The sequence below is a fragment of the Falco cherrug genome, chromosome 5 (genome assembly GCF_023634085.1).
Source record: "Falco cherrug isolate bFalChe1 chromosome 5, bFalChe1.pri, whole genome shotgun sequence".
NCBI classification, from domain to species: Eukaryota; Metazoa; Chordata; class Aves; order Falconiformes; family Falconidae; genus Falco; species Falco cherrug.
The window spans coordinates 90,898,607-90,912,142 of NC_073701.1; the positions used below are offsets into that span (position 1 = coordinate 90,898,607).

The 13,536-nt window shown below is 42.4% G+C and overlaps 1 protein-coding gene across 2 annotated transcripts in view; it reads right to left on the bottom strand.

Annotated features, from left to right (window-relative positions):
• Window positions 1-6,323: 6,323 nt before the first annotated feature.
• The window catches only part of CPNE8 (copine 8), a 110,296-nt gene continuing 103,083 nt past the window's right edge, over window positions 6,324-13,536 (bottom strand). For both annotated transcript variants that reach the window (XM_055711318.1, XM_027815414.2), the window contains one exon: window positions 6,324-11,319. In XM_055711318.1, the coding sequence (XP_055567293.1) occupies window positions 11,131-11,319 (189 nt within the window). In that variant the 3' untranslated portion in view covers window positions 6,324-11,130. The remainder of the gene's footprint in view (window positions 11,320-13,536) is intronic.

Sequence of the window (13,536 nt, forward strand, 5' to 3'; positions counted from 1 at the left end):
GTCAGCTGGGAAGGAGCTGCAGCTAATGCGTATATCCCATATAGTGCAGAGCTCAGCCAAGCTGCACCCTGGCCTACCGCAGAAAGTCCTTCCTACTGATTAAAAGGCCAGAAAAGGGCCTGGCCTTTCCCCTCTGTGAGCAGCTGCCAGCACCATTCGTGCAGGGCAACTCTGCTGTTTTGCCTTTTCCTCCTGAACCTGCAGGAAAAAGCAGCAGGCGAAAGCCAGGAGAAACCAGCAACCCACTGCCACCTCTCGCTGGCGGCTTCCCGGGGGTTTGCAGGGGCGAGTGGGGCTCGGGAAGAGTGGCCAAAGGCCCCGTGCAGGCTCTTGGGGGCCACCAGCGCGGGGAGGTTTGGGGGTCACCGCCCCGCTCCCCAGTGCAGAGCTCCGGGGATGCGCCTGGGGTCTGGGCCTCATTGCCTCCAGCCCCGCAGGGAGCAAATCAGCTCAGGCACCAGCACTGCTGCCAGCTGCTCTGGCAGGGACTGGCATTCAACTGGTATCACCTTCCCCTAACCCTCACGCTTCTACAGCTTCATCAAAAAAGCGGGTGCAGTACCATTTGACTGTCCTTGGTTTCTCCAGCAGTAACTTCTTTTTATGGAGATGGAAAAGTAAAGAGTATCCTAAACTCACACCCGCAACCACCTGCTGTCTCTGGGGACTCTGAATGTCCTTGGTGTTAATTCAGTAGCACTCCTCGCCCCTCAGGAGCTGTGCGGGGCTGAGAAGCGGCCCTGCCTCCTTGCCATTGAAGCCTGTGCCTCTCACAGCACCCTGCCCTGCCAGTCTCAGCCACCTCCTAAAAATCCAGTTTATCATTTTGCAGAGTTATCTGGGAATCTCAGCCAGCTGCGAAGCACAGCAAGGGCCAAGCTGCTTAATCTATCAGCGTGCATGCATGAAGGAAGAAGCATGTCCATCAAGGAAGACCCCCCACGCTGGAAGATGTCCTGAGGGGAGGATGGCAGGCAGAGGCCCCGATAGCTCTGCGGCGGGGCCCTGGGGCTCTTGGCTGGGGTCTCAGCTCTGCCAGAGGTATTTCAAAGACAGAATCTGCTCCCTGACGATACAAAAATCACAAATCGTTTTTTTACTGTGTTTTCTTTCAGCAGCTTTTTCAATTGCCATTCATAACCCTCTCTCACATCACCCCGTCAGCTCTCCACTGTGTCTCAGCTGCCAGACACATTTAAGGTGCCTGCCGGGCTCCTGGCAGTGATCTTTTTCCATCCCTCAATCCCTCCTGTGCTACTCACAGCCCAGCGCTGTCGCAGAGGAGAGCTGGGCTCATGGTCCGTGGTCCCCATTGCTGTCCACGGAGCAGGGGCAAGCGGTGCCACAGGGCCCCAGCTCTGACGTCCTCAGTGCAATGAAGTCGGCGGGGGTTTTGCATGCCACCGTGGTAGAGGATGGCAAATTAACACCTTCTGTTGGGGTCCTTTCCTGTGTCCACGGCAGTTACTAATTTATTTTGAAATATATATATTACAATTGCAGTCTTACGCTAATTAGGCTTGCTGCTATGAGTCTTCATTGTAAAACTGGACTTAAAATCGGGGCTGCCCCTCTTGGAGAGGCGGGCGAGGTTATGGCCCCCCAGCACCCATCACTGCCTGCACCACCCAACTCGGGACAGGGCAGCAGCAGGGCCACCCAGCCCCAGCCACTGGGAAGCGCTGGGCTTCCAGCCCTTGTCTGCCTGCACTCCTGGAGGAATAAACTTTCCACTACCTTTTCCCTCTCTCCATTTTCTCCCTTTACAAACATAGATGCCTACCTCATTCTCTGGTAATCACAGCTAGTCACTCTCATTTAGCTTCCACCCACAATACAAAAGCAAGCCTAAGTGCCGTATTTAGCACCAGGGTCTGCTCGCTGACGGTGGATATTTTCCGCTTCCTTCATTCACTGATGTCCCTGCTGCCCCAGGATGGCCTTACAGGGCACTATTCCATGAGAAAATGGTCTCAGATGGTTGGCTTTTACCTTATCTGCTGTGATGCTCATGTGAGTATCCTGAGACCTGAGCACTGTCCTGCCCTTCCCGAAGCAGAGCCAGGGCTGTGCGCACTACCCCCAGCACCGGCCGCAGAGCCCCGCTGGCAGGGGATGCCCAGGGCACGTGTGCTGGGAGGGAAATGCTTTCTTGAATTGCCATCCACCTTATGGGACACAACTTGGCAGCTCTGCCAGGCGCAGTGTTGCGCTGGCTGGGTCTCTGAGCTCGTTTAGCACCTCGTTGACTGTTCCTGCCTGGGCTGCCATCGCTGCTGGGAGCCGCCGGGCAGGCGGAGAGTGGCACCTGCCCTGTGCCCTTGACCCCATACAGCACTTCTGCAGCACCAAGAGTTCAACGTTCCTTTCATGTTTCTTTCCATCACTCCCAGTGGTGTCTGGGACACCAGAGGGGGTATCTGCAGGGGTCCCCCCGCCTGGCATGAGATGAGGGCAGATAACCACGCAGAGCTGGGGGGAAGGAGCTTGCCTTTGTGGAATGGGCTTGCGGATGAAAAAGAAGGGAGGAAAGGGAGGGAGTGGAAGGAAGAACCTGCCCACAAAGTACAGCAATACTTTCGATATCCTCTTTTTCCTATTTCAATCTAGCAGGTTTTAAATAAAGCAACATTTCAGCTGGTTTTGCCATTGTTAAAAAGAGTTTTTGGAAGTCTGGTACTTCCTTGCAATGACAGGTAATAGACAGATCCATTGATAATGACACAGTGCATGCATTAACAAGCATTGAAAATCTCTGTACTGTGAAATACCTACCAGTGCCAGAAAAAAGCCTTGCTAATACTGTGGCTGTGTGCTAAAACATGTATTTCTTTTCTTGCTAATTCTTCCAGGGCAGTGGGAAATGTTGCAGTGCAGCTGACAGCATCTCTTAAGTAATGAAATGTTCCGATTCGATGGTTTTCCACACTCTCAATGGCATCACCTTCTTCCTGTTTGTATTCCTCCAAGAGGCTTAGCAAGATGAGAAAAGCTACTTCAGAAGCAATTGCAGCATGTCTGCAATTGACTTGTGGGTTTGGGGCTTTTTTTATAAGGCTTTATCTTCTGTAACACCTCTCCTTATGCTGGAGGGAATTTGGCAAGGGTTAAATAGCTAATTTCATTAGCAGATGTGATTTCTATGTACTGTGAGTTCTACTGATTGAATCATGGAGTAAAATGGTAAAAAGGAGTTATATTCTAAGCTTTTTGAAGGGCTACCAAAGTGGCATTTGCATAGGTCTGAGTTAGAGAAAGCTGACAAGTTTTGAGGAGGTCTAGATAGGAGAAAATGAGGATGACTCAGGTGTAAAACCAGTGGGGTTTCTTTTATCAAACACTTGTCATGGTTGCTACAAAGGAGTGTCTGCAACTCCAACTAGAAGAGCAAACCATTAGCTCAACAGAAGGTCAGTGGGGGAGAGCATTATTAATCGACAGCTTGCATTGTAAAATCATTTTACCTCCACACCAAGGAGTCATTAATCTCTGAATTTTTACATGATGAGCATGCGAAGCACAGATTTAAGGGCATCTGATAATGTTAATCCAATTATAGTTCTATTCTAACATCCCTTAAATGCCTCAATTCTTTTATCAAGAGACTTAGTTTTCTATTATGAGTGAGTGAATTAGAGATATGAGGAAAATACCAGTTCTTGTTACTGAAGAAACTGAGTCTTTCAGCCCAGTACTATGAATCCCAAGGATCCAACAGCATAGCCTGTGTCCCTCCCTGTAAAGGAATAGTAGGCAGTATTTCTGTTGATTTGTTTTGTTTAAGCCCATATGCTTAAAATGTGAGTTCTAGCCCCCAAGCTGTTATGCATCAGTCATGGATGGTAACACGTGTGAGGTTCATTTATTAAAAGACAGGTAACGACAGCTGACTCAGTACATCAAGGCAAGGTGTCATGATTTTAGATTTGACTGTACTTAATTATCAATGGGAATGGAGGGCCAGTGACATTGATCTAAAGTACGCAGGTTTTCTTCGTGCCCAGTTTGCAATGCCGTGACCTGGCTTCTTGGAGTACCCAGCACCATGTTGTAGGCCACGCTGGACACAGAGATCTTTCTGGCTACATTGCCTCGAGCTCATTTTTCAGACTCCTTGAACTCTCTGGTCTTCCCTAAACACATGCTTTTGCATCCAGCTGGAAGCACTGACAATAGCAGCAAGCTGGCCTTCCTGCTTGCCTTCTCCACCACCCTTGCTCCGTGAGCCTCCGTAAGGAATCTGGTGGAGGGGAGATGTCCTGTGCTGCAGGTGAGTGAGAAAAATGGAACATTGGGGAATTAAATTCCCAGGTATTGCAGGCAACATCGTAGTTATGCTTAGTAACATCAGATGTGCAGACAGGGACTCCGACCTTGCTGTCCTCTTATACCAACTCACTTGGCATTTCTTGTTCCTCACCTGACATTCACCATCCTGGTGTGACCACCATGAGACTTTTCCCGCCTTGTAGCCTTTGGTCACACACAGGGGCTGGCCACCTCACCTGTCCGCTGAATGGAAATCTCCTAAAAGCCTCTCTCTTCACCAGCCCGCTGAGTCCATCACTTTGAAAATGGGTGACTGGAAGCATTCATGTATTTCAGACTAAATCTCACCAGAGGCCTCCTCAGCCCTCCCAGTGTCTTCCTACCCGCCCACCCACTCCAGTCTTCCTCTACCATCCTCCTCTCCCAGTATGTTATCCTTGCTTCTACCTTAGTTAGGCTGCCTATGTTGGCAGGACTGACAAACGGGCTTCGGGAGGATATTTCACTATTTAATGTATTATTTCCTGCTCAGAGGGAGGCCACACAGCTAGGCCATCCCTAACGGCTGTCCAGCCTGTTCTGAACAATTTCTAAGATGAATATGATGTAATTTCCCCAAGATGCACTAGAAGGGGCCTCCAGTTAGGGAGGTGTGTCTATCAGCCCCTATAAGCCTTCCTTGCTGCCAAAGGCGATAACATCACCCGTCATTGCTGACCTTTGAGAATAGCTCATTATAGCACCCCTTTGCACAGACACACAGCACACTCCCTCTAGTCTTTTGCGTATGAAACATACCCAAGTGCTTTAATTTTTTTCCTCACAGGTTAAAACCCAACTGCTTTTTTTCTCTCCTGGAGTCTTTCAAAATCATCTGCATCACCCTGAAAGTGTGGCCCCACAGTCCAGACACAGTGCCAGGCAAAGGCCTCAGCATGGCTCGGCCTGGAACAACGATTACCTCCCTCCCCACACGAGCATGGCCGCTGTTAACATCCGCCGTGGTGATCTGTGCCTTTTATGCAGCACTGTCACAATTTGATTCATATCCTGTTTGGAGCCCAGCTGTAATCTGCAGATTATTAAATCCAGAGCTGCTGTTTATCCAGGTATTTTTCATTTTCATTTCATTTGTGCTTATTTGTTTCCCTCCTGAATGCAGAATATTCCATTTTTTTTCCCCAGTAGTTTATCTCACTGATTCCTGACCTTCCCTCCAATTAATCAAAACCATTTGTGAATTCTAATCAGGCCTCCCAGCCTGCAACCCTGGTGAGCCAATACCCTGGTTGGTTTTAAAAATTTAGCTTCTAATCCCTTTGTTAATTGCATTAATGATGACATTTCCCAGAAACGGCCATGAGAGACTCCTGCTGGGCTCCCCTCCTTTCCTCCATGTTTGACAACCTATTTATATTTTCCGTTCCCTCCTGCTCACAGAAAGCAATGAATCAATGCTCGCTCCCATAGTTTTGGGGGCTTTCTGCCAGTGCCAGTAGAAGTATTTGATGACTGTGAGGGGATTATTCACTCCCTTCTTCGCAGAGAAGTGCCCCAGTTTGCAGTACTCTGGTGCTCATGGAAACTAGCCAATTCGCTTCTCCCTGAATTCCCTTCGGCTGGTGATTGCAGCGTGATGGCCCCCTCACTTGAAGCCACCACGTTCAGAGCTAATCACTTTGCACATGCAGTCAATTGCTTTGATTTCATGATCAGCTTGAAGCAAACCCAACTACATAACAGCCTGTGTGTGGCACGGGGATGCACAGGCCACCCAGTTATTATGACGTTCATCTCGGGGCTGGGCAGAACTCCTGCTCCCTGGGGAACAGACCAATGCAGAAGTGATGGAACTGCTCAGTGCACAGCCCCAGCCCGCTGTGGCTTGGAAAAGCTGTCCCACCACCCATGGCACACAGAGCGCTAGGAGCCACGCTGCGTGCTCGCGGGGCAGCTGTCTCACAGCACTCGTATGCCTGCTGTAGCATGGAATGTCCATGAGAAGCTCAGTCACTCCAACGCCTTTGGTTGTTTGCAAAATAAAGCCACCAGAGAAGGATCTCAATGATGAAATTTATTACTGTCAAACGTTTGGCTGTAGGCACAGAAACGTAGTACTCTACACCGTTTGTTTTGGTGGCCAGGTTGGAAATGCCAGCCATCTGCAGTCACTCATTCTAATGGCAATGAACATAAATGTGCAATGTCAGCTTGAAATGAAACCTGAAATCATACTGTATCAATTCAGTGGCAAAGAAGCAGCAGCCCATCATGGAATGTTGAAGAAAATTTGTACTATTCCCATTGAGCACTTTGAAAGAAAGTAAGAACGCATTTCATCTTAAAAATGTGAGCAGTATGAAACAACAACCTAACAACGTGAACGGACATGGTGAGGCCTTCCTCAAAACCATTTCTGCCACGATGGCATCAGCCTGCTCCCCCACAGGCATGCACATCAGCAGGGCTTGTCCTGATCTCATGCAGTCGCCCTTGCTGTGGTAGTTCACTGTGGTCAAGAAGAGTTGAGACAACAAGAGGGAGGCCAACCCCATGGAAACCTTCCCTGATCATTTGCCCGATTTGTTCCAACAGTGGTGGCCTAACAGTCCTCGGTGACTTTTTCCAGTTGACCCACATGTTATCTGAAGTCTCAGAACTGGACCTGGCACATTAGCCGAGACCTTATGAAGAACCATGAAAGGATGATCTCAGGTGGCCTACATTCAGAACTTCTACTCAGACACCTTCCCCTCAACGACTACTTTGTAGTCCCCTGTAACCTCACACACTGTTTTACAGAATTGCTGCAGAGCCAGAAACTACTGCAACTGTGCAGTAGGTTTTTGTTGCTAAGTACTTTTACCTATTTGCTCCGATTGATTTTGCTCCTCTTTCAAGTATTTTTTCTAATTCATAAAAATAATTGCAAGTTTTAATCCCATCTTTGAAAGTGATTAAACTATCTCCAGTTGATATAATTCACTAATTTAATAAACATCTGTAATATATTATGTCATCGATGAAAATGACTGAATTACACCAAAAGCAAGACAGGTCCCAATGGAACAGCAATTGCTGTATTTTTCCAGCATTGACGATGAAAGAATATTAGCATTTTCCTGAATGATCTAACCAGTTTTGTAGTATTTCATAACACTTCAAATGAGGCCATTATCTCCTATTTTGCTTTTAAAATGTCACGTTAAAGTGGCTGTTTCTTTTTTATCCCAAAGCTCATTGTTTTGCTTTTCAAGGAAATTGTTTCAAAAGTGTGTATCATTAGCAAATCTTTATTGGTTGATGTAAACCTAGCTGTAGATTATTTTCTTTTAATTAACTATTTAATTCAATGATTATCCCCCTTCTATGAAGCCTGAAGGAAAAAAAGACATTGAGCATTTCAGTTTTCCTGAGATTTACTCTTAGTTTATTTGTTAAATAACGGAGTCAGCTTTCCTTCCCTTTCTATTACGGGTTTTACTAGGCTTTAGAAGTTATAATTTAGTGATTTTCTCTCCCTTTTCACACGTATCTGTGCTTTTACATTTATCCATAGCAACATATCCTCCCTTTCTATTCTTGTTGATTTTTCTATTTAAAGAACTTCTGATACAGTCATAATAGCCTCTTACCATGCTCCCTGGTTTCCCACTGCATTGGCATAATTTGTCATTATGTGTCCTTTTATTAGTTCTCAAAGATGATAATAATTTATCATTCTGATTTTTTCAGCCATTTTACAAATATTCTGGAGTGAATTTAATGTGTTCCTACTTTGGGGAGAATTTCCAGCTTTTCAAAATGCATCTTTTCAGAGAACACCTGATCTCCTGAACTCTGTTCCTCTCATTCAGATACCTCCCTGGGGGACCACAGGTATGTGTATAGAAGTGAGCTGATTTGAAGTCCATCTAAATTCTATTGTATAGGTTGCCATTTTTGCCTAAAATTACAAAAATCTTTTTTCTAACTAAGATCAACCAGTTTCTTTTTCCAGATTAGCAAACAATTCCTCACTAGTCAGAATCAAACCTAAAATAGTCACTCTCAAATTATATACTCCATGAGACAATGTCCTTCCTCATTTGTAGGAACATTTGTACAGTCTGCACCCTGTTGTAGCATTTTCTGCATGTATTACAAAGACAACATCTGTTCCAAGATGGATGCCAAAGGAAGAGAGCTTTCATCATGGCCAACAGTCTTCCTTTCAGGGCAATTCATCTGGCACCTAACATGTCACGTCTTACCTTCCTTAAACAGAAATACTCTGTGCTACTCTTCAGTCACAGAAAATTATCAAGTTTTGGTAGCAGCTAGCATTTCTTAGGAAGGAATATGAGTTTTATGTTCCATTATTCTTCAGAATAAAGCCAGAAGTAAAAATGGCTGCATATGATATTTGGAGGAAATTCAAGTGTTGACCATTAACTCTCACCTCTACTACTGGAATGACTGAAGCTATCGTGTGAGTCTACATAATGATTCTCATACACGTTACAGAATCGAGATGTCAAACATATAGGGAATGTCACAAGTCTGGAAAAAGTCTCCTTTTCCCACTAGAATACTTAGTCCACTGATAACATCTATTTCTTTCCATTACATATGTTAGATTGAGAATCTAATACCAAACAGAAGAAAAAACAGCAGCACAGGATGGTACTTAGGCTGGTGCGAAAAAATAATTTTGATCAAGTAATAGTTATCTTTAAAAGCTCCTTCACTTGTTAAATGAGTTGTTAAATTAATTTTGATACTGATCTTTCCATTACTAAAAGGTGCCGGTTAAATGAGAGCTATTACTTTACACTGAATAAAATAAGTTTGTGATTTTGACCTCAGAGCTTTGACCTTCTCACCTGTTAAATACATGGGCCACTGGGAACCAATACAAATGTCAGCATAAAGATTTGGCTAACCAAATTAAACAACAGAAATATAATATTATTTCAGTTATTTCTGAAGTGTCAACACTGTAGGTATGAAAAATAAATGCAGAAGATGGAAGGAGAACACCACCACCGTTCAGTAGATTTAAACTTACTCTTTATGATGCACTTTTCATCAAAATCTGTAGTTGCCAGGTATCAAATTTCATTCATGCAACATCAATCCACTAAGAAATACATATCCTGGTGAGAAAATTAAAGCCCATATTTATGTAAAAACTGTTTTGAAATAAAAATAAAACAAGATTTATTTTTACAAAACAAAAATATTATTTTTTTTTAACCAACAGAATAATTATCTGGAAAAAGTAATTTCCCACATAAGATAGTTAAAGGAAGTTAAATATATTTAAAAGTGGAAGATTCTGCATTTACATAGTTATATGCCATTAATATTGAAGATATGCTTTCTGGCAAAAAACTTCTCATGCTTAAAAAACGCACCTTAGTTTCATACTGTACATTACAACATACAGTAGTAAGAAACAGAAGTAGTAAACAGGTGATATGCAAAGAAAAAAAGTTACATTACCAGACAGTTACAACTGTGACACAAAAAAATTAAAATGTTCAGTTTTAACAGTATTTGAAGGCAATTCACAATCATTTCAGGAGTTCTGTGAAATTTAAGGCCATTAGTTCTAAATAAAATGTATCTGACACAAACTCACAAAACCGTGTATTTTGTAAAAAGTATACATGCAAAACCATTTTATAATTATATATGAACAGGCATATAATAAAATTTTGGGGTAGTTCTGTACACAAAATAGTGCACAAAGCAACATGGTTGTGCAATTTTTAAACCAGTTAATTAATGTTATCATTCATGCACCCTGAATGGAAATGTGACAATATTAAACCCAAATATTAAGAGTCAGCATCCCTTTGAATGGGCAATCTAGACAAAAAAAGTTAAGATTTTATATTAAGTTTAAAACAGTCCATTATAAAACATCTGCTGTAAGCACTCCAAAAGACTTTTCTGATGCAAAATTTCCAGTGCTTTAAGGGATGCATGATAAGATTTAATGAGCTCAGTGACTCAACTATAATACTCTGATAGTTCTGATTTGAGGTAATTTTCTTTAATTACTTATAGCAAGTAAGTCTCCTAATCTGCTTCAGTAACTAGTTTAAAAAACTGTAAACTTAGATAAACCTAGGAACTGGAGCATCCCTGAAAAAAATACACATACCTCCCCCCTCAAAGTTTGGGGTTAGTTAAAAGTTATATGCAGTTGTGTTATTCACATTTTAGGAATTTATTCTCAAACCGTGAGATGGATTACTGAGCACTGACTGAAGCAATTCAGGTATTGGAAAACACATATGTATTTGTCCTTTTCTTAGCTTTCATTTCTGTTTGTTTGGACAAACATTCAAAGAGATATTGCTTCTCTTGTTATCTTGTGACAAACTATTGCAAGCTAGAAGACATGTGAGTCAATATTCCAAACTGTTATTCTTAAGAATAGTTATAAAAGTACTGAAATTTAAAAATAGTAACATGTAAACATTGATACAGAGTAATAGCATTCCTATACATTTATGTACACACAGTATTCAGAGAGGACAATCTTTTTTGAGTTGAAATCCTGACTTGTGCTTTCCCCTCCAATAAATACATCAAAACCTAGATTTTTTTGTCATTCCCCACCCCCACCCCCCCCAAAAAAAAAAAAAAAAAAAAAAAAAAAAAAAGACTTGGAGAGATCATCAACATTTTGCTCCTAGCATAAAGCTTTCCAGTTGCTTACGCAACCATAGGAGAATTTTGGTATGTGAAGAGAATTTTTCTAGCTCTGAAAAGTTACCAGAAGCTACTGCTGCATCCAGAGACTCTTGACTTTTGATAAACGCTGAGCACTTTGACTTTTGATAAACGCTGAGCACTTTGGAGCAGTCATATCTGAGTCTGCAACACATGAATAGGGGGTGTATAGGGTGGTGGTGCAGGTGATGGCTTTATTCCCCTGACTCTCATGTAGGACAGAAACTGCTCTGGGATCTCAGCTAAAACATCTTTAGCAAGTCTTGCCATGCTTAACACGTGGTTTCCACTTCTGTCAATGTAATCGCGGAACGGCACAAACTACAAAACAAGAAGACATTCACACAGGTAATTATGCAGACACAGAATACATTTTACAACACAAAAATAAGAAAGTTTTATCTAGAGAGTTAGAGTACATGAATATGCTACCTTACACATTTTATATATACATATAGATATTTTCTATTTTATATATACACATTGTATCTCAATTTTTAAACACCTGCTTTCTAATAGAAACAGTGTCATACTTTCACTCAGGTGAAGTTCTTTACATAAGGCATGGCTAGCTCAGATTGCTAATGATGTGTTTCATTGGTGTATATATGGTTTATCTCTCACTCTCAATCATTTTCATAAAGCTGGCAATTCTGTCTCAGAAAGCTATCCTTAGCTTACTTTTCCTGCTTGTGGGGCTCTCCTACCAGACTGCCTCTGCTCCAGCAGTTTGTGAACAGAATTTTTGCCATCTGAAGTGAACAAAACAGAAAGGATGATTTTATATTCTTGACCATATTGCATTATACCTAGCAGAACTACAAACCACTTGAACCTATGAACCACTTTTTATATGATACTAACAAACGCATAAAGAATCTAAGCAAAAAGGATTGGATTAAAAAAATAACTTGTTACCTGATACCCAGATCTGCAATACTGAAACTGATGTGCTAGGCTGTGCTATGCTGGAATTCAAAGCCTAACGGTACCTTTTCACCCTCTCGCAAAACAGGGAAAATTTAATTCTTAACTGTTGTATTGCAGGATAAAACTAGAACTGATTGATAAGTCAGACCAACAGATCTCTCATCTGCTGGTTGAACGCTAAAATCTGAAGACTCTTTTGCCCATTATACCAACCAGAAAAATTTTTGCTTTCTTGGATGCACAGCATCCAAGGCTACAGATTAAATTCCATTTTTCTAAAAAGCATCAATGTTTTCAAGATTTAGGGGAACACTGAAAAACAGTGAGAGTTTAGCCTACACTGTATTTCTGAGATCCTGAGAGTTTTCCAAAAAAGACAGAAATAAAGAAAACTATTAAATATATTAGGCAAATAAAATAGTAATAAAAAAAAATCTTGGGGAAAACACCCAAACCAGAACAAAAAACCAACCAAACCCAAAGACAACATTTCAGCAATAAAGAACTTGAATGTAATTTAATTGTTTTTACAACAACTTTGGAAAACACTTCTCATCCAGGACTTAAGAAACTTATTTAGGCATCAGTCTCCTATTAAAAGGTGTTTAGAATTCAAGTAAGAGATGACGCTGCATAACCCTCCTGAAAAGGATCTTAAAGTGCCAGGAAAAAAAAAGACTTCAAGCCTGGGTATTTGAACTATGTGGAATTAAACTGAAACCTGTGACCAACAGCTACTGATTCGGGCATTTCCCCGGGGAGCTGTAGATTGGCAGTTTTTTAAAAGATCACAGAAGATCACTTGATCATGGAATTGTTGAAGCTAGAAGTGACCTCTAGAGATCCTTTAGTCCACCCTGGCTGCTGAAGCAGACAGCTAGTGCAGGCTGTCATAGTTAGCAAGACTACAAGACTAGTCAGCAAGACTATTTAATGGGACCAGCCTTTATTCCGGACAGGAGCATCCTTTACCACTTCATTGTGCTGTGTCCAAGAATGTATCAGGCATAAGGGCAGGAGAACAGCAGGCAAAAAGGAACCTGATTTTAGGGTATTAAGCCAGGAAGCAAGGTTCCATAATTAGCAAGCTGTTCCATAATTAGCTGTCTTAACAATTTCTGCATTTATTCAGTAACTCTTCAATAAAAAAGACAAGCACATACTGTGACATTTACTAGTACTGACTTCTCCATTTCACTAAAAAAGCTCTAGCATTTTTCAGAAGCCAGCCCAGCACTGCCCTGTTTCAAGTGTTTGTTCCTTCTTAAAACTCCATCAATTTTTCTGGAAGAACAGATCTGACTGTCCCCAGAAGCATGAAGTTAGAATAACAAAACAAAACAAGCATCTCGGTAGCCTGCTGATTTACATATTCGGCTGGGAAGGGATAAGCCTGGTGTTCGTTTCCCCCTCCTGTGCTTATTTATTTTATAATGCAATGTCAGTCTTATGTAAAAAGCACATGCAGTCTGAGTTAAAGAACGAAATGTGTCCCATCCCAAGCGATCACCTATAAGGCCATCATCGTGGTCTGCAGACGTGAAACCTCAGACCACTGTTCTGCAGCAAAAATTGTTGAAATGCAATTATACAATATAGATGGCCTAA